Genomic DNA, 27,075 nt, shown 5'->3' with positions numbered 1-27,075 from the left:
ATGCCTGCCTTGATTTCCCCAACTGTACCAGGAACCACGTGAGGTCAGGGCCCCATCTCAATCTGCATCTGGCTACTTTCCTCGGCCCCCAGCACCGAGCTTTGGGTCAAGCAGGCACTCAGTAAACACCTGACTTTCTGGAAAAACCTCCCCAGGAGAGGACACAGCAGGGAACAGAGACAGCAGGACTGGACGGTGGTCAGCAAGATGGTGGCAAGCCAGCGCCGTCTCCAGAAAGGGTGGACCCAGCAAGCACCTCCTCACAGCCTCCTCCTCCCCCGTGAAGGACACTCAAGTGGGACGAGCCAAGCTGCTGGTGGCCTCAGCCTGAGCCAGGGACAGACAGATGGGGGGAGGGGTGGTCAGAGGCTGGTTGTCACAGACACGGGGTGAGTGGGCCCTGGGCGGGGCTGATGCCCTGATCCCACAGAGCCTGCTCTTTCAAACCCAAGGCCAGGCCAGGGAACAGGTTCTGCCTTTGTTTGGGAAACTAGGGCCTGGACAAGGAGATGGGTGACCTCAAGGCCAGAGGAAACTGTCCTCACAGGGGTGGATCCTGGGAAGCCAGAGAGGGGCAGAGCATGCCTCCCTCCCTCGGACCCCGGAGTCAGGAGATCTGGGTGACCTTCGCGGGCCAGCTGCTGGACAGCCTGAGCCTCGCTTCCTCATCAGTGAGGTGGACATATCACAGGACCACCTCAGAGGGCAGGGTGGGCGTGTGGCACCCAGGGAGGCCTTCTTCCTTGGTCTTTCTTCCGGGCTGCCGCCAGGCACGTGAGCAGGGACAGCAGAGACCAGGCTGGGAGCTGAGAGTTGGGGAGTGGAGCGTTTCCTGTGCTTGTTTACTCCTTCACCATTGATTTTAATTAACTCCCTCCTTTGGGCTCACAGACAGCCAGGAGGCGCTGGGTAATGAAGACAAATCCTCAAATCAATATGATGCGGTCGCCAGCACTGAAATCCTGTAGTCCTGCCCTTGCTGGAGGAGCTCCAGATAGAACGGGAGGTAGATGGCCGGAAGATAAGAACAGCTTCCTCCAGAGAGAAATGATACTCTCAGGAGGAGGGAGAGAGTATTCAGGGTGAAGGGAAGTCAGGGAGGGCTTCTTGGAAGAGGTGGAATTTAAAAACGGGCATAACTTAGACAAAAACACTGGGATAGAAATGCTGGGGCCAGCGCGTGCCTTGTATCCCTGATAGAGAACAGGAAAGGCAAAGGCCGGGTGGTGGGCTTCTCTGGGGCCCGGACAGCCCCACCGGCTCAAGAGAAAGGCTCCAGGCTCAGGCACTTAGGGGATAAGGTCTGGCTTGGGTGTGCTCTGCACTATTTCTCTCACAGGTTATTGCTGCAGATTTATAGCAGAGATGAAACAAAGTGAGTGAGTATCTCCTGCCTTTGCTGGGATGCGAAATGTGTCTTGGTTCTGTCCTTAACCACAGCTTTCTCTCTCCTTCTGTCTCTGTGGGTCTCTGGGCCTTTGTCTTTTGTCTCTTTGTGCCTCTTTTTTGCTGATGTTTTTAAAAAAATCCCTCTCTGCCTTTGCTCCCCTCGTCTTTCTTTCCTGTCTTGTATGTCTTGTGTGTCTTTGTGTGCTGGGTCTTCCTGGGGTTTTCTCTTTGTTCCTCTTTCTGTTTTTGGTCAGGTTCTCTCTCTCCAGTCTTATCTCTTGGCATCTCTGCCTGTCTTTGGGTCTGCATCTCTCTCTTTCCCCAGGTCTCTCTGTCCCATTCCCTCAGGGTCCAGCCTTCCTGGCTTCTGGGTTAGTCCCTCCAGTTCCCCCACCTGAGCAGAGGCTCAGGGCCATGGGGTCTGTGCTCAGAGCCTGGGTGTGGGGGGTGGGCTGCCAGGTCTACCTGAATCCCAGGTGGACCCAGAGACAAGTGAGGCAGGAAAGGCCTGCCCCCCCCGTCCTGTTTGGAGATCTGGGTAGACGCACGCTCCTATCCTTGCGGCGGCTCCCGGGCCAGCAGTAGGGAATCAGCTCAGCCTATGTGCCAGGGCAGCCTTCACCTATGATGGACAGGAGGCCCCAGGAGAGAGCTGGGGAGCTGAGCGGAGCTGGCACTGCTATTTCCTTGGGCTTTACTGGCATTGGACAGGGCAGACGGGCCCAGGTTTATTCACTTCACCCAGGCCCCTAGAGGCTGAGAAATCTAGAGTGGGCAGAATTGAGTTGTAGGTGTCCATGGTGAGACAGGTGAGCAGCTGGAGAGGTGTGCTTCATGGCACAGGGTGGAGCCCAGCCCTAGCCCAGCACGCGGTGGGAGTTCTGCACACATCAACTAACTGAAGCCAGAGGCTGGCTCGGGGGACTGAGCCCTGCTTCCCAGTGTTGGCTCAGATGGGGTGGGAGCGGGGACAAGGAGGCCCAAGATCTTGCCTTGCAGCTGGAATCATCAAATCAACTGAGGCTGTCACTGGGCTTGGACAAATGAGAATGGACAGCCATGCCCCTGACCTCTGTGGTGTGGCTAATGAAGGCCTTCTGCTCCTGGGAAATCAATCCCCAAGTCAGGGAGGATGCCCAGGACAGGCAGGGGGAGCTGCTGGGGCAGGGGTGGGGCACAGCAGTGGGGGCGACACAGCTCACTGAAGCTTCGGACTTCTGTCCTGGGGATGCCCCCCCCCCCCCATTCCCATACACTGGCATTGGGCTGGCGTTTGGCTTTACCAAGGGCTCCGAAGGTCAGGACAAATTAGCATGCATGGGTTTCTCTTTCAAAACACAGCCGCATAAGAGGTGGCCAGGCCTCTACTTCCCTGATATTTAGGGAAAGGGCAGTGTTTCCTGAACGTGGAGGGGATCTTTCTGTCCACCCTGAGATTATGATGCAAGTTATCTGACCCTGAGATTATGATGCAAGTTATCTGACCTCTCCGTGCCCTACTACAACATGGGACCACAGTAGCACCCCCTGCCCAGTTGTCAGGGGAGTCCACGAAACAAGGAAGGCAGCGCGCCTGGCACAGCCTGCAGTGAGCAACCATGCAATCCCCGGCAGCGACCACCGCTGCTGATTTTATCCGGCCACTCGGCACCGAGGCCTGAGGCCTGCCTTCCTCTTCCACCTGCGCAGACCTACAGGCAAACGCTCCCCAGGCCCTCAGCGCGCGCAGGAATGGTGGCCGCACAGGAAGACCGCCAACTGACTGGCGGCGGGTGTTGGCCCGCTGCGGCCCACATGGGTCTGGCAACTGGGCGCCACTGCCTCCTGCCTGCGGAGAAGGAAGGCATTCAGTTCCCCAAATGGCCGGTGGGAGCCCCTGACAGTGCTACGGCATTCTTCTTCAGCGCCTGGCCCCAAACAGCGGACCCACACCACGCACCCCTGCCTCAGGGGGTTCCGGGGTACGGGGGGGGCCCGCAGCGCCCTCTCAGGCACTTGGAAGACAGCCTCTGCCGCCCTCCTCGCTAAACCTTCCCGGCTCCCGTGCGCCGCGCGCACACCGAGGGCAGGCCCGTGCTGAGATGCGGCTGGTCTCCGCTGCAGGGCGGCCTCTGCATGATCTGTGACTACTTCACCAGTTGCCAGAAATTTCTCCAGAAAGTTTCCTTCCCTTGGCTTAGGAAAGCTGGAAGAGAACAGACTCTGTCCCGGCTCCCTCATCTCCATCCTACTCCTGGGGCAACCAGAGCCCAGACAGGAAGGACTTCCAAAAACTAGGTTCCCTGGCCTGGGGTCAGGCTCGGGAGTGGGGAGGCACAGATGTGACACGGTCAGGCTCTGCCTTCCGCTGCTCGGCCGGCAGGGTCAGTGGGTGAGGTGGGCTGGACATGATATTTATTTTGATATATTTATCATGGTATTTCTGGATATGAGTATTTCTGCAGAGAAGTGTGCCCACTTTTGTTGCAACAGATGTTCCTGTTGCTCTAATTCCTATTCTCTCTTTTCATAGGGATGTGCAAACAAGAACTATTTCGTTTTCTTCTTAATAACCCTGTAAGGGTGACGATCAGAGTGGCAAGAGACAACAGGGAGGGGTGGGAACTGCGGCAAACCCAAGACTGCATTGCCCAGTATGAAGACGGACACTGCTACTCAGCCTGTCCAGTTTGTCCAGGGAGGGGGCAGTATCCGCAGACTTTCTGATGTTCAAAAAAGCAGCCAGAATTCCATATCTTTTTACTAAGAATTCTCCACATTTAAAAACGTTGTCGGTGAACTTAAAGCAGTGAGCCAGATTGAGTTGCAGCCTCTAACACCGGCAAATGTCCAACCCTTGGAGGACAGATGGCATCCCACCTCCCGACATGGAAGCCCTCCTGCTCTGCTGTCCTCTGCCTCCCTCTCCAACCCTCAGCCAGCCTGGCCCCCTTCACATAACACACCCTCCCAGCTGCTCCAAAGGCTGCAGGGAGTTCATGTGCCATGTCCGGGCCAACGTGACGGAAATGGCAAGTTCAGAGTCTGGCTGGGGACACGTTGGGGGGTAAGCAGGGAGTGGGAGAGGGCAGCTAAGCACTCTGAGGAGCTTCCAAAATGCTAATTTCTTAGGAACAGAGAAAGAAGGAAGGTGGCATAGCAACAGCTGGCTCTGGGCAGTGAGCAATCCTGTATGAAAATAAAACATTTTACAATCCACAACCGTGGCTCATTAAGAATGAATGGATCTACTGGTATAAATAGCATGCTGCGTTAGGAAGTCAGGAAACAGCATATGGGTTTGATGGAAAAACGGCTGCCACCGAACTGCTGATTAGCTCCGTCGGCTGCAGCTCTGCACTAACGAGACAGAGGTCTGTGGTTCCAAGCTTTTGTGGGCCATGTGGATTTCTCCATCTTGGGCCATAGCAGGTATCCCCATCTCCCCAGCCCTGATCACAATATGGGGGCAAACTCTGGACACACGGTAACAAGTCTATATTGAATTTCCCTCAGTTTCTAAAGCATAGTGTCCTCACTATAATAGCCAGCCTCTGCTTGAATGCTCCCGGTGACAGGGAACTCACTACCACATCAGATACAAAACATCCAATTCTGTGGCTACTGAGCAAGAGCTACAAATTTCCCCCTGTGCTGTCCCAGCCCTGCTTTGAGGGAAAGCAGCCCTAACTAGCCATGCCATCTATTCTATCTGATGGGACACAGGCCAGATGCAAAAAGGACAGCCTGAGTAGGAATGAGTTGGGCCAATCACTCAGGGAAGAGTGCGGATGTGGGGTCCTGAGAGCGGCCAGAGGAAGGGGATGGAGCTGATCCGAGAGTTCCCTGTGAAGTAGAAGCAGTCCCTGCCACATTCCTCCACCCCACAGGTCTCACAAGCCTTATCTCCTTCCCTGCTTCTGGAAAACCTTCCCCAGCAGCCTGGCAGCAACGCCTGTACTTGAGCTGGCCTTGGGGGTCTGTTCCTGGCAACCAAAAATCCTCCTGCCAGATCTGAACAGGGACAGCCAGTGTGTGTGGTGATTTGGGCAACGGTTTACTCCGCGTTGAACTCAGAGGAGAGAGGAATGGGCTGGGTTCAGAAGCCTCTTGGCTGCAGCCTGTAGGACAGCCTCCCCATCCCTGTCCATCCTGACACTGCCCCATGGGGTGCCCATCTGATAAGATAGTGACCGTGAACCACAGCGCTGTGGCTGCTGCCAGTGCGGCACCCAGCATGCTGGACACGATGGCATTGAGGGTAGATGGGCCAGCTGGGGGTCATTCAGGAAGGCTGGCCCAGGGTAAACATTTGTAGCCTGACCTGAACCAGACTGCTCAACTCAAGCAATCCTCATGCTATCCCTGGACTGCAAACAGAACCACAGTTGAGGATTTTTTAAAAAATTGTTAAAAATTTAGTGAACCAAGGAAGTGATAATGAAACCCCTCTATTTTTCTCAAAACGATCCAATCGGAACAAATCCAAAACCTTGAAGTACTTTTCCGGAACAGACCTTGAAGTTAACCAGTGCGTCTATCTGTTCCAGTCCTTCCAGGAAGCCCCTGCTCTGCTCACGGGGCTGCCGGAGGGCAGGGGGGGGGGGCGGGGGCGGAAGGGCCCTGCAGAGGGACGGTGACGCCAGCTCGGTGGAGATGGGAAAGTGAACTTGCCCCACGGCTACGGGAGCTCTAGAGGCCTGTGTGCCTCAGCCAAGGGCCTTTTGGCCGACCTCGGCTTCTCTGCCACCTCTGAGGAGACGGAGTGGGGAGGAAATGGGTATTTGTACTGTGTAGGTAGGGCTTTACGGGGTCTGGGGTGGAAGGCACAATGAAAAGGGTTCCCTAATCCGGCCAAGCCCCAGGGCAGTGATGTAGCCTTTAGACAAGGGTCCCCTCCCACCTGTTCAGCCCCAGGCTCCCAGGGAGAGGCCAACACAGCAAAGCCTTACCAAGCCGGGGTCAGTCTCCTAGGGATCCCAGTTCTCTGGCTCCCATCGGAGAAAAGTAGATACATCTTAGAAAGCCCTTTGAACAGCGTATGGACTCTAGACTCAGGGCTTCAGGCCCCCAGTTTCAGGAGCCCGTCAGCCACAGCTGGGCAAGTTGGGGCAGACCAAACATCGAGCAGATCCAGGGCAATGTTGCCTCCAGTCAGAGTACTGGGGGCTGAAGAAAAGAAGCCACATCATGTTAAGGATCCTTGCCACTGGAGAGAGAGAAGCAGAAAATCCTATCTGAGAATAATTTCCAGTTGTAATGACTTCACTCAGATAAATTCAGCTCTCTCTCTAGCTCTTATAGGGAATTTGGCTCATCCGGGTCCAGTACGAGCCCCCCTCCCCACTGCCTGCTTCTATCCTGATGCAAGGTTGCAGAAGTTAAAGGCTTGATTTTTCAGCCTCCCCTTTTAACTTTCTTCCATTCTTTATAGTGATGGCTGGAACTGCAGCAACCATCTTGTGACCATCAGGGAAAGAAGCAAGAATTACAAAGACCTCTGTCCTGACATCACTGAGCTGCTGAACCACAGCAGCAGATGCCTTCCTTGAACTTTCTAGCATATGACAAAAAAAGTAATCTCTTATTACCCAAATATGCCAGATTAATATGGTACCCGCCACCCCTACTGCCAGCAAATATCTTTGTACATAGCCCAAGGGTGGGAATCCAGCTCAAAGGAAAGAAGTCTGCTGAAGAGGTGGACTGAGCTCTAAAGGGATTAAGACCAAGAACCCATAGTACTGGTTCCACATTTTACACCTTTTATTTCACAGGGGAGCAAAGAGACCCAGGAGTGTGCAAAAGCTGGCTTTAGTCATTGCTGCCAAAAACCTGGAGCAATGATCTGCCATTGAAAAGTAGCATGGAGCACACACCCCATTTAGATTGATCAGGTGCGAGGGTGGACCTCTCCCAGAGGCTTGCAGGTCAGACCCAGGGCCACTGCGGTCACATTGTCCCCTACTCCATCCTGGGGAAAGAACAAATGACCTGCTATAAACAAGCTTGCAGAGGGCTCACCAAGGGGTCCGCAGACAAATCCTTGTCCCACATCAACACCCATTGTCCAGAAGAGGGAGAGAGTGGTAAATTCAGGGAGTCAGCCAACCTGTCCTGCACATGCCGGAGTGTCATAGCTCTTTGAGATAACACAGCAGAAAAAAATATTTTGGATCGTCCTCTAATACATTCTTTGCTTTGTTAAAAATACATATTTTTAACATTTAGATTCTTTTTTTTAAGAGAGGGAGGGGTGGGGAGGAGCAGAGGGAAAGAAAGAATCTTAAGCAGACTCCATGCCCAGCATGAAGCTGGACGCGGGGCTTGTTCTCACGACCCTGAGATCATGACCTGAGCCGAAATCAAGAGTCAGACGCTCAATGGACTGAGCCACCCAGGCGCCCCTAACATTTAGATCTTTAATCTATCTGCAGTGTGTTTCTAAATACGCATGGAATGGGGTGGAAATCTAATTATGCTAAGTCTGGTTGTTACATAAACCTGTTATTTTCCCACTGAACTGAAAAACTACCTACGTTCAGCTTCCATACGTCCTTAGGCCTATTATTTCTCTATTCTGTTCTACTAACCTATTTATTTATCCTATAAATAAATATTCTATTTATTCTGGTGCCAGTACTACACTATTTCTATTGATTACAGTACCTTCATAGTAAGCCTTAACATTTGGTCAGGCAGCTCCTTCTCCTATCTTGCCATTACCCAAAACATTTTGTTAAAATGAAATATAACTCATATACCATCAAATTCACCCTTTGAAAGCATACGATTCCAGGGTTTTTAGTATATTCATGAAGTCGTGCAACCATCACCACTATCCAGTTGCAGAATATGTGCCGTGTCCTCTGTACCCATAAGCAATCCCTCCCCCTGCCCCCGCTCCCTGGCCCTGGCAATCATGAATCTACGTTCTGTCTGCATGCATTTGCCTGACCTTTTTTTTTTTTTTTTAAGATTTTGTTTATTTATTTATTTATTTGAGAGAGAGAGAGCACGCGAGAGAGCACAAGTAGGGGGAGCAGCAAAGGGAAAGGGAGAAGCAGGGTTCCCGCTGAGCATGGAGCCCGATGTGGGACTCGATCCCCGGACCCTGGGATCATGACCCAAGCTGAAGGCAGACGCTGAACTATCTGAGCCACCCAGGCGGCCCACGGATTTGCCTGTTCTGAGGGTCTCGTGTCACTGCAGCGGTACAACTGTATGACCTTCGTCTCCGGCATCTTTCACTTGGCACAGGCTGTGCACGGTTTATCCGCGGTGTGGTCTGTGTCAGTAGGTCCTTCCTTTTGAAGGCTGAATAATATCCCACTGCGTGATTACACCACAGTGCGTCTGTCCAGTGGACAACAGAAATGTGTGAACCCATTCCTTCCTAAAAACTCCATGGGAGATCAGACAGGAATTACTACACTTACTTACTTGGAGGGATCAAGGTCTTTGTCTGCCCTCTGTTTGTCTCTTGCTTTTTGTCCTATGATAAGTTTCTATAATTTTCTTCAAATTGGACCTGTAACTGCTTTTCAATTTCACTTCTAGGCATTTTATAATTTTTGCTGTAATTATGAGTGAATTTTCCCATTGTTCCTTCTAATTAGCACAGAGTAAAACGATCAATTGTTTTGGTGTGTAAGCTATTGGTTTACTTTGCATCCTGTCAGTTCCCAAATTGTCTTATTAATCCCAATGGGTTGTCTTAGTAAGCTCTCTTGGGTTTTCTTAGTATTTCTTCTCTTTTCCAAGAGCCACAGATTATTTTCTTGCCTTATTACATTAGTTAAATACTACAAAACACTGTCAAGGGATGGGGGTATACTCTTTTTTTTTTTTTTTAAAGATTTAAAGAGAGAGAGAGAGCTCAAGAGAGACAGAGAGAGAGAGCACAAGTGGGGTGAAGGGCAGAGGTAGGAGCAGACTCCCCGCTGAGCAGGGAGCCTGATATGGGGCTCGATCCTGGGACTCTGGGATCATGATCCAAGCCAAAGGCAGACACTTAACCAATGGAGCCATCCAGGCGCCCCGATGGTGGTATTCTTTTTTTTTTTTTTTAAAGATTTTATTTTATTTATTTGACAGAGAGAGAGACAGCCAGCGAGAGAGGGAACACAAGCTGGGGGAGTGGGAGAGGAAGAAGCAGGCTCCCAGTGGAGCAGCCTGATGTGGGGCTCGATCCCAGGACCCCGGTATCACACCCTGAACCGAAGGCAGACGCTTAACGACTGAGCCACCCAGGCGTCCCCGAAGGTGGTATTCTTGACATGCATTTCAGTAGAGCATGGCTTCAGTTCTTTATCAGTGAATATAATATTTGGTGTTAGATAATGTTTCTTCTTTGGTAATTTTATCATATTTATATAATTTCCTTTTATTCTCTTATGAAATTTTTTATTTAGCATATATTTGTTTTTAACCTTGGAGAGGAAGACATTTCAAAGCAAGACAGGAAACCTACAAACCACAAAACCAACGAAAGACATACTTGACTTCACAAAAATGAAAAGAAACAGGTTTTGAATGGCAAAATACTAGGAGTAAGGACTAGGGTCAAACAAAATGTAAAGTCAAGGAGGAAAGCATCTGCAAGCCGTCTGCCATCCCTAACATTCAAGCAGCACCTGCAAATCAATATGAGAAAATAAACCACTTACTAAAAAATGAGGAATGGATTCGAAGAGGTAACTTTTAGCATATGTGCTGCTGAAGAGAGCACTGAACAGGTAATTTTTAACATTTATTTATTTATTTATTTGGGGGAGGGGAAGGGAGAGGGAGAGGGAGGAACTGGGGCAGGGGAAGAGAAGAGAGAGTGTTTGGTGCTAGGAGAAGGTTTGTTGTTTTTTGTTTTGTTTTGTTTTTAAAGATTTTATTTATTTATTCGACAGAGATAGAGACAGCCAGCGAGAGAGGGAACACAAGCAGGGGGAGTGGGAGAGGAAGAAGCAGACTCATAGTGGAAGAGCCTGATGTGGGGCTCGATCCCATAACGCCAGGATCACGCCCTGAGCCGAAGGCAGACGCTTAACCGCTGTGCCACCCAGGCGCCCCTGTTTTTTTTGTTTTTTTTTTTAACGATTTTATTTATTTGAGAGAGAGAGAGAGGAGCGAGAGAGCACACGTGAGGGGGGTGGGGCAGAGGGAGAGGCAGAAGTGGGCTCCCCGGTTAATCCCAGGACCCTGAGACCATGACCTGAGCAGACGCTTAATGGACGGAGCCACCCAGGTGCCCCAGGAGCAGCTTTCACGCTGGGAAGCAGGGACCGTGGGGCGGGAGGGGGATGATGGTCCTGGGGTTCCCAGAGGCAGGGGCCTGGGAGGAGAGCCGCTTCATGAGAGTGGGGGTGGTTTTAATAGTCTTCAAGTCTCTCTTGGGGCTGTCCACCAGAACCCTGACCCAGGGGAGCCTGCAGGCCCTAAGGAAAATCCTTCCACAGTTTTTCAAATATCTGGGGGGGGGGGATGGGTGGTTCATTCATCCATCCACTCATTTACCTAAGAAGCGTCTATCCCGTGCCTCTCCCATGCTAGGCGGTAGGGAACTGGCCTATTCAGCACAGACATGGCCCTGCCCATACGCAGCTTCCAGTGTGGTGGGGGGTCCACCCCCCAGTGCTGGTCACTCTATTTCTGCCCGGCCCTGAGCTCAGTTTTGGTTGAATGGGGTGCTCCAAGAGCTGGGCTTATCACACCGGCTCTCAATTGGACCACAAACTACAGTTTTGACCCCAACCAACTCCTGGGCACCTGGGCCTGCCTGATGGTAGGGCTGGGGAGGGGAAGCCACTCTTGGAGCTAGAAAAATGCTAATTGGGGCGCCTGGGTAGCGCAGTCGGTAGGCGTCTGCCTTGGGCTCAGGGCGTGATCCCGGCGTTCCGGGATCGAGTCCCGCATCGGGCTCCTCCGCTGGGAGCCTGCTTCTTCCTCTCCCACTCCCCTGCTGTGTTTCCTCTCTCGCTGGCTGTCACATAAATAAATAAAATCTTAAAAAAAAAAAAAAAGAAAGAAAAATGCTAATTGGTTCCCCAGTTGTCAGTGGTCTGGGAAGGCCCCATGAGGCCCCTAACGCCAGACTCCCAAGGCTGCCGGCTGGGGGCTGTCTGCCACCAGGAGTCTGACAGCCTGGAGAGCAGCTTGCGAAGGAACCGGGACTGAGGCAGCAGCCCCTGGCAGCTTGGGAGGCTTCCAGACAGGCAAGGCAGACTGTTATTTTGGGGCTGCCGCAGGCATGACCTCCAGGCCTGTATGCCACCAGGAAGCCACGAAAGGGCTAACGTGGGGTTGACCTCCCCTCGTTCCAGGCCCAGGCCCACCATAAGGATGGTTCCAGCTGGCCTGGGCTTCCAGTCTCCCACAGGTATCCAGTAACCGCCCGAATGCCTCTGTGAGTACACGGCCGTGTCTGCGACAGCCAGGGGACCCCGCCTCAATCGGAAAGCACAGATCCCGGCTTCCACACGGGCTCATCAGAGAGGACAACCACAGGCTCAGGCTTGGAAGCAGCTCAGGACCGTCGGCTTGTTTGTGGTCCCTCCTTGCAAACCCCTGGGGCTTTGGTTCCCATGGCATAGGACCTCTGGGCCTTCATCCCCCCCAGGACGCCCCCTCAGTCTCCTCCAGCAGCTCCTAGCCTTCCTTCCTCTCCACTGTGGGTTTCCTCAAGTTCAGGCCTGCCCACGCCGCGTACTCCATGCACCCCCAGGGTACCCCATGTCTACGTGTGTGCAGACGCCCCCTGGGCCTCCCCAACCAGCGTGGGGCCAGCAGCCCTCACCCTTCTGCTGCCCATGGGCAAGACACATAAGCCATCTGGCTGGGCCGCCTCCGGCTCGGCACTAAAACCTGCACCACAGAGCTGCAACTTGCCCGGCCCGGGCCCGCGTGAAGGACGCGCTGCCTTGTGCCCTGGGAGCCTGGACACTTCTCACCCAGTCTGCAGAGGGAGCCCAAGTTCACCCGGGGGACCACCACATCGCCCGGCCTGGCTGCGGTGCAAACCCAGGAAATAAACTGTGCCGCCTGCAGGCGCGTGGGCCGCGGGCCTCCTCGGCCACATCATTAATAGGCCATCTGTGTCTGCATGACTGAGGAGATGGAGTCTCTGCCCTTCCCAGGGGTGTGTGTGTGTGTGTGTGTGTGTGTGCGCGCGCGCGCGCGCGTGTGTCCTGTGCGGATGAGAGCAGAGCGGGCGGTGAGGGCCCCTGGGGCCTCCCCTCCTCAACCCACTCAAAGCAACATTCTGTCTCCCCGGCTGCAACTGCTCTGTCAGCCCGAGGGACACAGATGCACCCTGACAGGGTGGGGGCAGGAGGAAGCCCCAGCTAGAGGGTGGAGGAGGGAGCCACTTCTCCAGAAAACCCCATTCCGGGCTCCTCCCTGAGGCCCACGGCACCCCCAGGGCCAGTCCCAGCACGGCCTGCTCCTCTGCCTGCCTGCCCAGGGGCCACCTGCACTTGCCCACGGTCCCTACAAGGACTTCACTGCGGCAGGGATGGCAGGGGAGGCGACCTCGTGGGAATTAGAAGTGCAAACGGAGCCAAGTAGAATTAGCTGGGAAGGCCTTCTGCACCAAGGGCCGGGGGACATGGAGAAGGTTTCAGGAGAACAGAGGCCCAGCTGTTGATGCTGGTCATGTCTGGAGGGGCTGACCTACAGCCAGTGTTTCCCTTCTACGGGATAACACTTGGCAACCTTCAGAATTTTATAATAAACACACCTTACTTTTGGAACAATAGAAAAAAAAGCCCGAATGATATAAAGATAGATGCCAGGTCTTAATCCAAAGACAGAAGTCTTGAAGAGTCCTGCAGAAACAGCTGTCATGTCTAGCCCCAACATCAGGCAAGCCAACCATCCCTCTGGCTGCTATCTCTCATTAAGGACCCTCAGTCTCTAAGTCTTGGGCTGAAGCCTGGACCCTTTGGCGCAGAAGGAGCGAGGGCCCAGAGGACAAGATCCTGCTTTGGGCCCCAGCTCAGCCACACAGCAGCTCAGTACGTGCATCTCTCCTCTGGGCCTCAGGCTGCAGGGCTTAACTACCTGCCCCAGTCACCTCTGGAGCCTGTCGTGAGACCAGGAATTTTAAAAATGAAGACCACGAACATTAAAGCATCATGTAAGTGGTGGAGGGCCGTCTACCACACCAGGTACTGTTCCCACCAGTGGGGCCGAGCTCCCCTTGTGACGGCGGCCACCTGGCATGCCACCGCAGCAGCGCAGCCTCCACGAATACCAAAGGGCCCTGGGCACAGTCATTTTGCTCATTAGGACCAGGGAAGCCAGGAGTCCTCCCTTCCTGAGACGCAAGACAAGTGCCGAGAAGAGACGGTACAGGCCAGCTTCGGAAAGATACGTTTTCATACTCTGCGAAAAACCTCAGTGGGTATCACATTCCCGCAAAGATCCATAGTGTTCATGGCATTTCCAGCCCCAAATGAGCACTTGTTTGAGAAATGGCCCCCAGTGGACCCTCCTCCTGCGCGCGATCACGTGCTAAGGTCCAGCTGCCCACACGGGCGCAGGTGGGGAGCTGAGGGCACAGGGAGGACGACGCGCCAGGATGAGCCCCATGGTGGGTGTGGCAGATGCCGGCCTGGTGCCCAAGGTGCTGTCCAGCTGGCTAACGGCGGGTGTGTGACAGCTGCTATCCCGGGATGGGGGGCCAGGGGGACTTACCTCTCCCTCGGGCCCACGTGTAGACACGACTAGTCTCAGTGCTTCTGGGCTTTTGCTCTGTGGGCTCCACGGGCAAAGGTCGGAAGTGGGGGTCATCGGCCCGGCCAGGGGTCTTCAGCGGCAGGATGTACTTGGGGAGCCCTTTGTAGAACCAGGCCCCCGACCTCTTCCAGACCTGGCAGGGGTGACATCTGCTTAGAGCAAGGGATGCAGAGCGGCCCTCCCTGTGCCGCGCTCCCATGCTGGCCCGCCCTCCTCTCCTGCTGAAGTGCCCCACGCTGTGGGTGCCCAGAAGGTGCTCCCCAGATGCCACCCGCATTCCTCCCACCTGCCTCTTCCCTGGAGGCTCTGGGGCAGAGTGAGCGACAGGAGGCTAGGCGAAGGGCTGGGCTCGGGGTGGGCGCAGTACTGGAAGCTGTTCTGGAGAGCTCCCCGGGGACGAGGCTATCTCTGTGCAGGTGCAGGAAGGGCCCCGACCTCAGAGAGCCTCAGATTAGAATTCACAGCAGCACTGAGATAAGGTCCCCGAACTCTTCATGCTTACTTCAAGAAACACCAAGTACTCCATAATCTCTTTTCCGCCAAAGGAAATACATTCAGGGTATTCAGTAAGAGGAGGAGAATGTGAAGGAACGTGACCTTCTCAGAGAGGACCTTGGCAGTTCAGAGCAGACGGCCTGGGTTTGACCTGGACCTGTCACCCGGCAGCTGTGAGATCTGGACACATCGACCTTCCAGATCCCCAGTTTCATCACCAGAAGGTGGAATGTAGGAACAGTGCCCGCCCCACAGGGCAGCCATGAGGACCAGACTCTTGAATGAATGGAAGGCCCACTGCCCAGCGCCGGGCACAGAGCAGCCACTCGAAGATGTAATGCTCATCACGGTTACCCTCTTTCTCTCATCTGACAGACATGGAAGTCTTACAACAGTGGACCAAGTTCCCTACTCAAAAGAGAGAATTAATTAATTTATTTATGGGGGCGGGGTGCAGAGGGAGATGAGAGAGAGAATCTTAAGCAGGATCCACGCCAGGCTCGACCTCACAACCCTGAGATCGTGACCTGAGCCAAAATCAAGAGTTGGATGCTTAGCTAACTGAGCCACCCAGGCACCCCCCAAAAGAGAGACTTGAAAATCAGAAGGCCAGAGGTTGCCCCGATTCTCTCTAGGACAGATTTTCCTAATCCCCAAGCTTCCTCTGTACATTGGTTCTGTGGGATATTAACACGGACTGGACCAAAAAAAAAAAAAAAGGTTCCTGCTCATGTACACTTGGGAAGCACTAGGTTAAATGAAGCATTACTGCAGGCCTTCTCAGAGCCTTTAAGACACCAGTGTACGTAGGGTTCTCCAACAGAGCCAAAGAACATACAGTGTTTCCCACCTGGAATCCACTCAACAGGTTTTCCTAGAGAAACTCAACCCTATTAACTGGTCTGCATAGACTCGGCACCTAACTGCAGTGCTGGAGTCACTCAACTATCATGAGTCCTCCCTTTTTTTTTTAAAAGATTTTATTTATTCATTTATTTATTTATGTGACAGAGAGACAGCCAGCGAGAGAGGGAACACAAGCAGGGGGAGTGGGAGAGGAAGAAGCAGGCTCCCAGCAGAGGAGCCCGATGTGGGACTCGATCCTGGAACGCCGGGATCACTCCCTGAGCCGAAGGCAGCCGCTTAACGACTGCGCTACCCAGGTGCCCCCATGAGTCCTCTCTTTATGTTCCAGAGTGCCAGGCATGGGGCCACTGAGTCCCAACCCTGTCCCTGGCTGGAATCACTCACTTCTCCCTCCCAGCTGCCCTGTGCAGAAGGGCCCGCTTTTGTGTGGCCCTTGAACAACATAGAACCCGTCTGGTAGGAAGAATGCCTTGTGGAGCCCCCTTTAAAGAACCCTTTCTGATCCTCTCATGGCCCTCCTCCAGTAAGTATTTATTTGAATTGACAGCGTGTACACCTGGTCTCAAATTCACGAAACGCAAAATTGAAGTCTCCTCCCCATTCCGAGGCATCTAGTGATAAGTTCTTTGAGGAAGCTCTGTTATTATCCCCACTTTCCAGATGGGAAAATTGAGGTTCCTACAACTTAAGCAACTTACCCAAGGCCAGCCCACTGTTCTATGGGCCTCTGTTCCACACTGGAGGCCCCAGAGCCTCATCCCAACAGTTTACAGATGCAAAGTAGGTGCTCACTATGCGTGGCTGAGTGGTGAGTAAAGCCTCAGCAGGGCAGACATCATCGTGGACTCTGAGCGTCCTGCAGACTGGGTGCCCAGGGGGGAGGGAGCGGCCGTACAGGGAGAGCGGATGGGTTTAAGCAGTGGCCGCCAAGGCCACCCTGTCTTTGCAGAGCTGCTGCGTGGTTCCTGAGAACACGGGCCCAAGCCCAAGAGGGGCTCACTCAGCCTCCCTGTGCTAAGCACCCGTCAGTGCTGGCTTTGCCGGCCCTCCCCTAAGCACATTGGCCTCCTGCCCCCCAACATGGGCTGGGCCTCAGGGGATGAAATGCAGCGAGCCCTCAAGAGCCATCTGTATACCCTGGGCATGTATACAATTTGTTCTGAAGGACCATGTAGACGCAACCCGTGTTTGCCTCCCACCGAACTATCTATCACGGTTAAGTAATGGTCTCCACCACCACTTTTTAATGGCTTCCTAGTTTGGCTTTATTAAAACTAATTAAACCAGCCCTCCACTGATAGACATTTAAGTGGTTTCCAAATTTTCACTCTTGTGAACGGCACTGCAACAATCACCTTTGCACACTCATCGGACAGGTGCCCATTACGGTCTTAGAAAACACCCCGGGGGGCGGATCTGCGGGGTCAAGGCATGTGTATCCATTTAGATGGTGACCTGTATCGTCAGACCAACCTCCAGGAAGAAAAGCTGAATCTCCAGAGGAGGGCTAAGTGTCTTCAGGGTGGGAAGCCTACACTACCCTTCCCGGTGGGATCTGGGGCTGGTCTGGGGACCTGCTCAGAGCAGTTCCCATGGGCCGGCGGGTGTGGGGAAGGTGCGTGTTAGGACCCAAGGCCCCCAGATTTAGATGCCAGAGGAGGGAGGATGGGGACTCCACGGCCACCCCTGGGGCACACTGTCACGTGGGCCTGTGTGAAGGGGAGTGGACAGGACAACGCCGAGGGAGGCTCAGTGATGTGGCTTACACGTCACGGCTGTGTGGCTCTCAGTGGGAGAGACCAAGAGATGCTACGGAGCTGTGTGTGGGGATTCCATGGGGCCAGACGCATCCCTGATCCTGACTGAGGTCCCATCGCGGCCTCCTGGGCTCTTGCTGCAGAGCTGGGATTATGGTTCTGGCCCATGCCTGGGCATAGTCCTTGCTTTTCTTTTTTGTTTTAAATTAAAATAAATTTTAAATTAAAAAAAATATCCATAACAGGGGCGCCTGGATGGCTCAGTTGGTGTCCATCTTTGGCTCAGGTCATGATTCCAGGGTCCTGGGATGGGCCCCGCATCAGGCCCCCTGCTCAGCGGGGAGCCTGCTTCTCCCTCTCCCTCTGCCCCTCCCCCCAACTCATAATCCTGCTTTCTCTCACTAACAAACAAATAAAATATAAAAATAAAATAAAAATTATCCATAACATAAAATTTACCATCTTGGCCATTTCTAAGGGTAGGTTCAGTAGTGTTAAGCACGGTCACATTGTATAGCCCACCTCCAGAGCTCTTCTCTTGTAAAACAGAAACTCTGAACCCGCTGAACAATAGCTCCTTCCTCCCCCGTCCTCCTAGCCCCTGACAGCCACCATTGTACTTTCTGAGAATCTGACTCAGAAAGAAGTTGATGACTCTAGGTATTTTGTATGAATGGAATCGTACGGTATTGATCTTTTTGTGACTTGGCATAAGATCCTCGAGGTGTTGCAACCTGGGTCAGAACTTTCTTCCTTTTCGAGGCTGAATGGTATTCCATCGTACGTCTATACCGCATTTTATCTAGCCATTCATCCATTGATGGACACTTGGGTCGTGTCTACCTTTAGGCTGCTCCTTTCATTTTTATTTTTTTAAAGATTTTTAAAATTTTATTTTTACGAGAGAGAGAGAACACGAGCGGGGGGAGGGGCAGAGGGAGAAGGAGAAGCAGGCTCCCCGCTGAGCAGGGAGCCCACTGTGGGGCTTGATCCCAGGACCCTGAGATCATGACCTGAGCCGAAGACAGACGCTTAACAGACTGAGCCACCCAGGTGCCCCTGGTCCTTTCCATTTTAGAGACCACTAGGCTCTACCATCCAGGAGGGGCGGACAGGGCGCTCATCACTGTATCTTCAAACTCCTAGCCTATGCCCGACACACAGTAGGTGCTCAGCAAACACCGGCTGCATGGCTGAAAGGCAGCTGTAAGTAGTTTGTCGGAACATGTCCCAGTCCATATAGTTGTCACCTTCCTGGAGATGTGGCCTGAGGGTTTCACCTAAGTCCTTGTAATTAATCAAATGGACGTACTGTTTCAGATTAAAGAGGGATAAAGAAGAAGTGCTTAGCAGGGCGTGCCAGTGCCCAGCAAGCTCCAGCAAGCCTCCCTGACCTTACCCTCCGGGCCCTTCCTCGAGCACCAGTGTGACCCACAGCCCTGGCTGCTCCTGGCTGCCCCGGCACATCGCAGCCAACAGGCCCCGTGTCCTCAGCCTCACCTCCTGTTGCAACGATCCACCTCCAGCCCGACCTCATGCTTAAAAAAATACTGATCAGTAAAGTGCTTTTAGAAAATAGGATAAAGAGCCCAAGATCCAAAGCATTAGGCTGAATTGCATGAACATGGGGACAGTCAATGGTTTTTTGGTATTCAATCATTTCCTATAAAGCCCCCTGTGAATTTCATATAATTCACTCTGATATTTATGCTCAGCAGGGCAATGACCCTGTGGGGCTATCCTGGGGTCCAGTGGGTCAGTCACTCTATGTGGGTCTACGGTCCTGGGGCCTGGGGTCTGCCTACTCTCTCACGTTGGCACTGCAGTCTGGGCAAACCTGAGGCCGTCGCAATGGACAGAGACCAGAAGACCAGAAAGGCCGGTGATCCTGGACCAGCTGGAGGAGCCGCAGTTCCAAGGGCCCCACAGCGGCCGTGACCAGAGCACACAGGTGCTTTACCAATACGGATGGCACTCCTGGGTAGGGGTGCATGAAATGCAGTGTTCTGGAAAGTGCCTTCCACCGGGACAGCAGGACTGCTGAGGCAAGGCGGGAGGGATCCCAGCTGGGCTGAGGTCTGAGCTGCCACCCCGCCTCCCCCCATGTCAATCCATGCCATCCTCAGATCTTCTCTCGCCTTGCTGCCCACTCTGCCCTGCAAAATGCACAACTGGAGCTTTTATTTGCATGATTTCTGCTCTGTGCCTCCAGGCCCATCACCCACTACCTGGCCCAGCACCCGGCCCCCTCCCCAAGAACAGCAGCAGGAGAAGCCCTCTACAGATCGGAAAACCTCCACTTTCTATAGAAGCCGTGGGATTCTGTAAAACCCCAGTCTGCTCCCCACGTGTGGTTTGCTGTGATAAGGCCAGCACAGCAGCCATCCTTGAAAATGCCATTTAATAGGAAAAGACCCGCATTGCCGCCATGGAATTTGCAGGGGTGGCCAGCGGCATTAAAGCCTCCCCGTAGCACTGCTCTGCACTCTGCTTCGAGATTTTCATTAGGATTTCAGCTCACGGCCAACCTGACTGCAGATACTGATGGATATTAGCCAAGCTGTTCCCAGGGAATTTTAATTACCGTGATAACAATTGCTAATCATTGGCATTTCCTAAATGGCTATGGCTGGAGAAGGTGGTGATTGCCAGGCCCTGCTGGGAAGAAGAGGATCCCACGGGACCCGCCGCTGGGGAGGATGGGCAAGGGACGGTCCAAGATCTCTGTCCCTGCCCACTGCTCCACCCCTTCCGTGTGCTACCGCCTTTCCCTGCCTCCCAAGCAGCTCAGGAGTGCAGCTGCATGAATTCAGGGGAGGCGTCCACACCTGGGAAGAGCAGAGGTACAGTCTGTGGCCTTTGCACATGCTGTTCCTTCCACCTGATGTGTCCTTCATCCTCGTCTCCCACCAAGGCAGTGACACTGCCCCTAGGAAGACTTCCGTGCCACCTGGAGCCGAGCCAGAGCACCTGTGCTCTGCTGCTGGAGGCCGTGTGGAGAGGCAGCGGCTCCGGCACCTCACCCAGCCCGGGAGCTGCGAGCCCAAGGGCAAGGCTGTGCCACCCCCGTACTCCCAGGGCCCGCGAGGAGCCGGTGCGTGGCAAGACTGTTGCTGACTGACAAAACGAACGAACAAACGAAGAAGGCAAAGCAAAGGAATCATCCTCGGGGGACAGAACGTGGGACTCTGTCTTCAGGGAGACCATGTTCTGTCTGCTTAACAAGCTCCAGGCTGGCCCAGGCTTGAAAAGCCACAGGAAATGGCCTGTTATACAGAAGTCTTCCTGCTTACACTTCGTTCTTTTAAAAAGGGTCTCTTAAAGGGTCAGCCCACTCGGCAGACAGGCCGCACGGCCTTCCCTAACACGTTACCTGAACACACACGCACACACACACACACACGCACACGCACAGTGTGTCGGCCTCCCAGGAACTCCACCAGGCAAGCTAACCTTCACTGCATGGCCAACAGGACCCCAGAACTCTACCACCCTTGCCTCCCTCACCAGCCTCATCTCTTGCCTCGTCCTGCCCTGCACTCGGGCTCAGCCAGACACAGCCCCTCTCACTCCCTGACCACAGTAGGCTGTCTCTTGCTTCCAGGCCTCTGTACATGTTTTCCTTCTTCCCTCCCTGGTCTGGGATGAAGAAATCCAGCCTGCAATGCACACACTGTCATGACGACCCATATATATGCCTGTTTCCTGCACCAGATCGAAAGCTCCAAAGTCCGTAACGGTAGGATGCACACAGGGCCCCCAACGCATGACAGCACACAAAAATCTGTCAGCTGAGGCTACTGAGCACGTCCAAATTTCAAGGCTTTATGTAACTCAAGTTCCTTAAGAGAAGCACTGGCCGAGAGGGTGTCATAGACTGAAGTGTGCCCATGCCCCAATTCATACGTTGACGTCCTGGGGGATGGTGTTGGGAGATGGGCCTTCGGGAGGTAGTTACGGTTAGATGGGGCCATAAGGGTGGGCCCCTCATAATGGGATTAATGTCCTTAGAAGTGACACCAGAGAACGTGTTTCTGTGTCTTCTGTGCAAGGACACAGAGAGGTGGCAGCCACCTGCAGGCCACGAAGAGCGCTCTCACCAGGAACTGACTCTGCTGGCACTTTGATCTGGACCTTCCAACCTCCGGAACTGCGAGCAGCAGACTCTTGTTCTCTAAGCCCCTGTCTAGGCTCTCTCGTTATGGCTGCCTGAGCTGAGGGAGCAGCTGCCTGGGAGCTTGTAGAAGCTTAACAATGGCCCCCATTATTTTCCTCTCCTCCCATCGAGAGGGGGGTCTATTTCCCCACCCTTCAAATCTGCTCTAGGCTTGTGACTTACTTTGACCAACAGACGGTGGTGGTGGGAACATGGGACTTTCGATCCGAGCCTGAGAGGCCCAGCAGCTCCCCTTCTCAGTCTGGAACACTGCGGCCATCGTGTGAGACAGCCTGGTCCAGTGTCCGAGATGGAGAACTGAGATGCCCCAGCCCCAGCCAGCACCACCTGCAGAGCAGTGAGGCTTCTCGGACCCCTCCCCGGTGCAACTGTCCACAACGGCAGCCCTTGGATGCCCTGGGAGACCTCGGCAAAGGAACCGCCCTGCTGAGCCCAGCCCAAACTGCAGGCTCATGAGCCAAGAAATGATTGCTGTTTTAAGCAATTTAAGGCTCCAGGCCTCCAGCAGGAGATCCATCCTCTGTCTAGACACTCCTAGAAAAAGAAACAATCAGGTACGTTGATAACTAATTGAGTAAAGCAGGAAAGTTAAATTCAGGGACTTAAAAGAAACAACTGGAGAAGAAAAGGCTCCTAAGAAGTTAAAAATACAATGCAGAAATATAAATGTAAAATAAAGGCTAAAAGGTAAAAATGAGGAAATTTGGAACGTGGAGCACAAAGAGAAAGAAACAGAAAAATGTAAAAGAAGTGATAAGGGACAAGAAATGATCAATTTGAGGGGTCTAATTCCTAATAGTATACTCCCCAGAAAGAGAGAGAAATAAAAAAAAATTCCTGGAGCTGAAGAAGAACGTATATCTTCAGATTAAAAGATTTTTATTGAATATAAGGCAGGAAAAATGAAAAGTAAAAAAAAGCAATAGATACATACTCATAAAATCATTTAATTTCAAATATAAAAAAGAAGATTCTAGAAGCTTCCAGAAAGAAAAAAGAGGCCTATGAAGAAACCAGAATCAGAACAGCATCAGACTTATCATCAGCAACACTGGATGCTAAAAAGCTATCCACCTAGAGTTCTATCAGTCAAACTATCAATCGAACATGACAGCAGAATAGAGACGTTTTTAGACTTGCAGGGACTCCAAGTTTTCCTTGCACATTCCATTTTTAAGAGGCTACTTAAGGATGGGCTCCAGCAAAACGCAGGTGAAAAACAAGAAAGAGGAAGACAGAGGATCCTAGAAACAGCCCTCCTGAGTTGGAAGGAAGTCCCATGAGGCTGGCTTTTAGTAACTAGAGCAGGCTGGAGCCGGAAGAGGGTCTGCAGGGGTTTCTGACAGGGAAAGAGAAGGCTCTGCACAACAGAAGGTAAAATCAAGAAGCTGTGTAAATGGGCATAACACTTCAATATTTTTTTTGTCATTGAGGGAAAAAAAATCAGTAAAAACCTCCAGGAAAATTAAAAATCAGACCAGAAAATCATGATCTAAATACTAGGTCAATTAAAATATGACATAGAAATGAAAAGTTCAAAAGGAATTCATCGGATCATGATACTAGGAACATTTTCATTTGGGGGATGCAGGGGTCAAGGTAGTTACCAAATGTGATCTTCAGAGGCACCTGGGTGACTCAGTAGGTTAAACATCTGCCTTCAGCTCAGGTCATGATCTCAGGGTCCTGGGATCGAGCCCCTCATTGGGCTCCCTGCTCCTTGGAGAGCCTGTTTCTCCCTCTCCCTCTGCCTGCCATTCCCCCTGCTTGTGTTCTCTCTGTCAAATAAATAAATAAAATCTTAAAAAAAATGTGATCTTCACATGTCATCTGACACTGAGGTGTTTAATGTTTACAAAAAATTAGAAAACTTAAATCCCCAATAATTATTGACCACTTTGTGTCAGGCACCATTCCTAGGATTTTTTTTTTTTAAGATTTTATTTATTTATTTGACAGAGATAGAGACAGCCAGCGAGAGAGGGAACACAAGCAGGGGGAGTGGGAGAGGAAGAAGCAGACTCATAGCGGAGGAGCCTGATGTGGGGCTCGATCCCATAACGCCGGGATCACGCCCTGAGCCGAAGGCAGACGCTCAACCGCTGTGCCACCCAGGCGCCCCATTCCTAGGATTTTATATACAGTAACTTAGTTAACTCTCACCGATACGCTATACCGTTGGTACTATCAGCAGCTCTAGTTTACAGATGGGGACACAGCAGGGGCAGAGAGAACAGGGAAGAAAGGAACATAAACTGAAACCCAGTCTGGCCTGGGACCTGCCCTCTTCACCCCCTTATAAAATCATACACGGCTTTGCTAAATCAAATGCTATTTATGGATTTCTCAACCTGAACTAACCTAGAGACAGCGTGTTCTAACTTTTCGTAGATTCCGTATTTGTCTCTCTGGCATCCATTAATCACGTGGCCAAACTACTGGCCAAAGCCGTTGCTATTTGCCCTGTGATGTGGCTTCTGGAGGCACGTGAGGGTCATGTCACAAGCCCTCCGACCAATCCCGAGTCCACACCACATTGCCAACCATGCCTTAGCTGACCCTCCCCTACCAAGCAGTGTTCCCCTGCCCTAAATCACCCAGGGCTGCCCTGCAGGCCCCACCGCCTCCCTAAACTGCTGCAACTAGCCAATCCGAAGACAGTTACCCTGCCCTGCCTTGCCTTTCCTGTAGAAACCCCGATAAGGGCCCTGGCCTGAGCTTTCCCTTCACTCCTTTCTGCCTCCTGACCGAACCTGGCGCTTCCCCATGTGACCCTGTGTGTGGCATGCCCCCTTTCTCTTGGGAACGATATATAAGCAACAGATTGTCCTTTCAAGGGCATTCACCTCTCTGTGTTGTCACTTAGTCACTTTTGTAAATTAAGACCCGGCGCGAATCACAAAGCATGGGAGAATTAATTATGGCTAAAGAACAATCTCAAGGCACCATTCCGGCATCTAATTCGTAAAGGTATAGTCTAGAGAAGGAAGGAGGTGGGAACAGGGAAGGGAAGGGAAGAACAGAGGCATTCGTGCCCACCGCTCACGCAGAAAGTTGATGGAAGAAGAAAGAGGCAAATATTATATAAAGTTACACATTTCATCAAATTCCAACAAATTTTCAGTTATAAAGAATAAAAGTATCAACAATGAGGAGTGGGGGGCAGCAGAGTGGCCAGGTCAGCCAGCTCATCACCTTTCAGAGCATGCAGTCCACAGAGGATACCCGAAGCTCTCCCAGGGATAAAGTCACGGCAGGAGCCAGCCCGTGAACTAACACAGCCCATCTGCACACAGTGGGGAGAGGCCGGGCAGGCGACTGCCCTTCTCCAGCTCCTCAGAATGATCGGATTGTTTTCTTTCTTTCTTTAGAGATTTTATTTATTTGACAGAGACAGAGACAGGGCACAAGTAGGCAGAGTGGCAGCAGAGGGAGAAGCAGAGAAGCAGGCTCCCCGCTGAGCAGGGAGCCTGACGCAGGGCGCAATCCCAGGACCCGGGGATCATGACCTGAGCTGACAGCAGACACTTAACTGACGGAGCCACCCAGGCGCCCTGGATTTTTCTTTTAACTACCTACGTGTATTACTTTGATTAAGATTAAAGTCTAACCGATTGGTCATCGGCTGTCCGTGTTATTGAGTTCCTGGGCTGTGTGACGTGTGGAGTTGGGCAATCTGTGGCTGGTATATTGAACCTGGATGTGACTTAAGAGAGAAACGTTGGGAAAAAAATAAATAAAATAAAATTTTAAAAAAGAGAAAAGTTGGTAGTTCAGGAAAGGAAAAGAAAGCACTCATTAAAATTTTTTGTAGTGGAGCAAGATAGGAAAAGAATCAATTCATGGTTAGTTTAAAAACATCTGCCCGAGGTGCACCTGGGTGGCACAGCGGTTGCGCAGCAGTTAAGCGTCTGCCTTCGGCTCAGGGCGTGATCCTGGCGTTATGGGATCGAGCCCCACATCAGGCTCCTCTGCTATGAGCCTGCTTCTTCCTCTCCCACTCCCCTGCTTGTGTTCCCTCTCTCGCTGGCTGTGTCTCTATCTCTGTCAAATACATAAATAAAATCTTAAAAAAAACAAAAACAAAAACAAAAAAACATCTGCACGAGGTCATATTACTGAAATTTCTGTCCCTGAAGAAAGTCAATGTCCTTCTCAGATGTCACTGTACCCATCTAACCTCCAGGAGTCAGAATTTTTTTTAAAGGTTTATTTATTTATTTGACAGAGAGAGAGAGAGAGCACAAGCAAGGGGAGGGGCACAGGGAGAAGCAGACTCCCCGCTGAGCAGGGAGCCGGACCCGGGGCTCAATCTCAGGACCCTGAGATCATGAGCCGAGCTGAAGGCAGGCGCTTAACCAACTGAGCCACCCAGGCGCCCCAGGAGTCAGAATTCTGACGGCGGGAAAAACCTGGACAGTGTTTCAAAGGGAACCAGGGCCTCCCAGCACAAAGGCAGGCCGCGCTGGGTCCCTCAGAAAGCAGGAAGGGCCGGGGCATCGTGTGCTGTTGGTCAGAGGGAGGCTGCTCTCAAAGACCGCTGGCCAGTGCCCTCCGACCAGGTTTCCGTGGTGACAAGCTGAGTATGAAAAGCCGTAATTACAGCCAATGGTGACAAGCTGATAGTCAGCAAGGCAAGGTGATGTGAGATGCGCTCACGTAACACACATACTCGTTTTTAGTACTGATCGGTGCAGGAACGCTGGCATTCAAACCAGACCGGGACCACCCTACCTTACAGTTCTGCCTAACAGCTTGACTGCTTGCTGCCCTCAAGGAGGAAGGAGACTCAGCATTTATATAGTGTGTGTGACCGTGGCACGGACTTGACCGTGCGTGTATTTGCTCAGCGTGAGCAGCGAGTGGGGGCGGGCAGCAGGTCCCCAGGCCTGTGACCACACAGGGGCAGCTCGGGGAGCCCTGCGGTATCTGCCAGCCTTCAACCCTACCTCTACCTGCCCCGGGGAAGGGGCTGCCTCTGTGATCCGGAAGACGGCTGCGATTCTTACCCTGAGAAGGTGCTGGGGGTCACGTCAGCAAAAAACAGAAAACAGGTGCATCCAGTCTTCCTAAAAAAAAATTGCTCAAAAGTAGAGTTCATTTGATCAACAGATGAATTAAAGCAAAAAGCTCCTGAGTAGGGAACTCACGGTACCAGAAAATGAACAGTGACCAATGAAATAAAGACAGAATTCAGTCTAAATAAGGAGTGTACATCTAATTACAAAATGATAAAAATGGGAAGGAATGATGCTTAAAATGTAGGTATAAATAATCACTTCATGGGCGCCTCGGTGGCTCCGTTGGTTAAGCACCGCAGGATCCAGGGATCGAGTGCCGCACTGGGCTCCCTGCTCAGTGGGGAGCCTGCTTCTCCCTCTCCCCTTGCTCCTCCCCCCTGCTCATGCTCTCTCTCTGTCAAATAAATAAGTAAAATATTTTTTAAAAAATCAGTTAACAAAAGAGAATCTGACCCAAAATTCCAGATTGTCTCAACAAAAGCAAAAAGTGGCTTAAAACCATAAGATATCGAGGAATAAACCTAACCAAAGAGATGAAGGATCTGTACTCTGAAAACTACAGAACACGCATGAAAGACATTGAGGAAGACGTAAAGAAATGGAAAACTGTTCCATGCTCATGAATTGGAAGACGGAAGAACAAATATTTTGAAAATGT

General features: G+C 52.2%; 1 protein-coding gene across 1 annotated transcript in view; it reads right to left on the bottom strand.

Moving 5' to 3' along the window:
* RPH3AL (rabphilin 3A like (without C2 domains)) overlaps positions 1 to 27,075 on the bottom strand; it is a 140,716-nt gene that overhangs the window by 11,870 nt on the left and 101,771 nt on the right. Inside the window, 1 exon segment of the mRNA XM_040641121.1 lies at positions 14,059 to 14,233. Coding sequence (XP_040497055.1) covers positions 14,059 to 14,233 — 175 coding nt within the window.

This window comes from Ursus maritimus, unplaced genomic scaffold (genome assembly GCF_017311325.1).
Source record: "Ursus maritimus isolate PB19 unplaced genomic scaffold, ASM1731132v1 scaffold_24, whole genome shotgun sequence".
Taxonomy (NCBI): Eukaryota; Metazoa; Chordata; class Mammalia; order Carnivora; family Ursidae; genus Ursus; species Ursus maritimus.
Note: the sequence above shows the minus strand (reverse complement) of the source record. Positions and strands in the feature narration are given on the sequence as shown.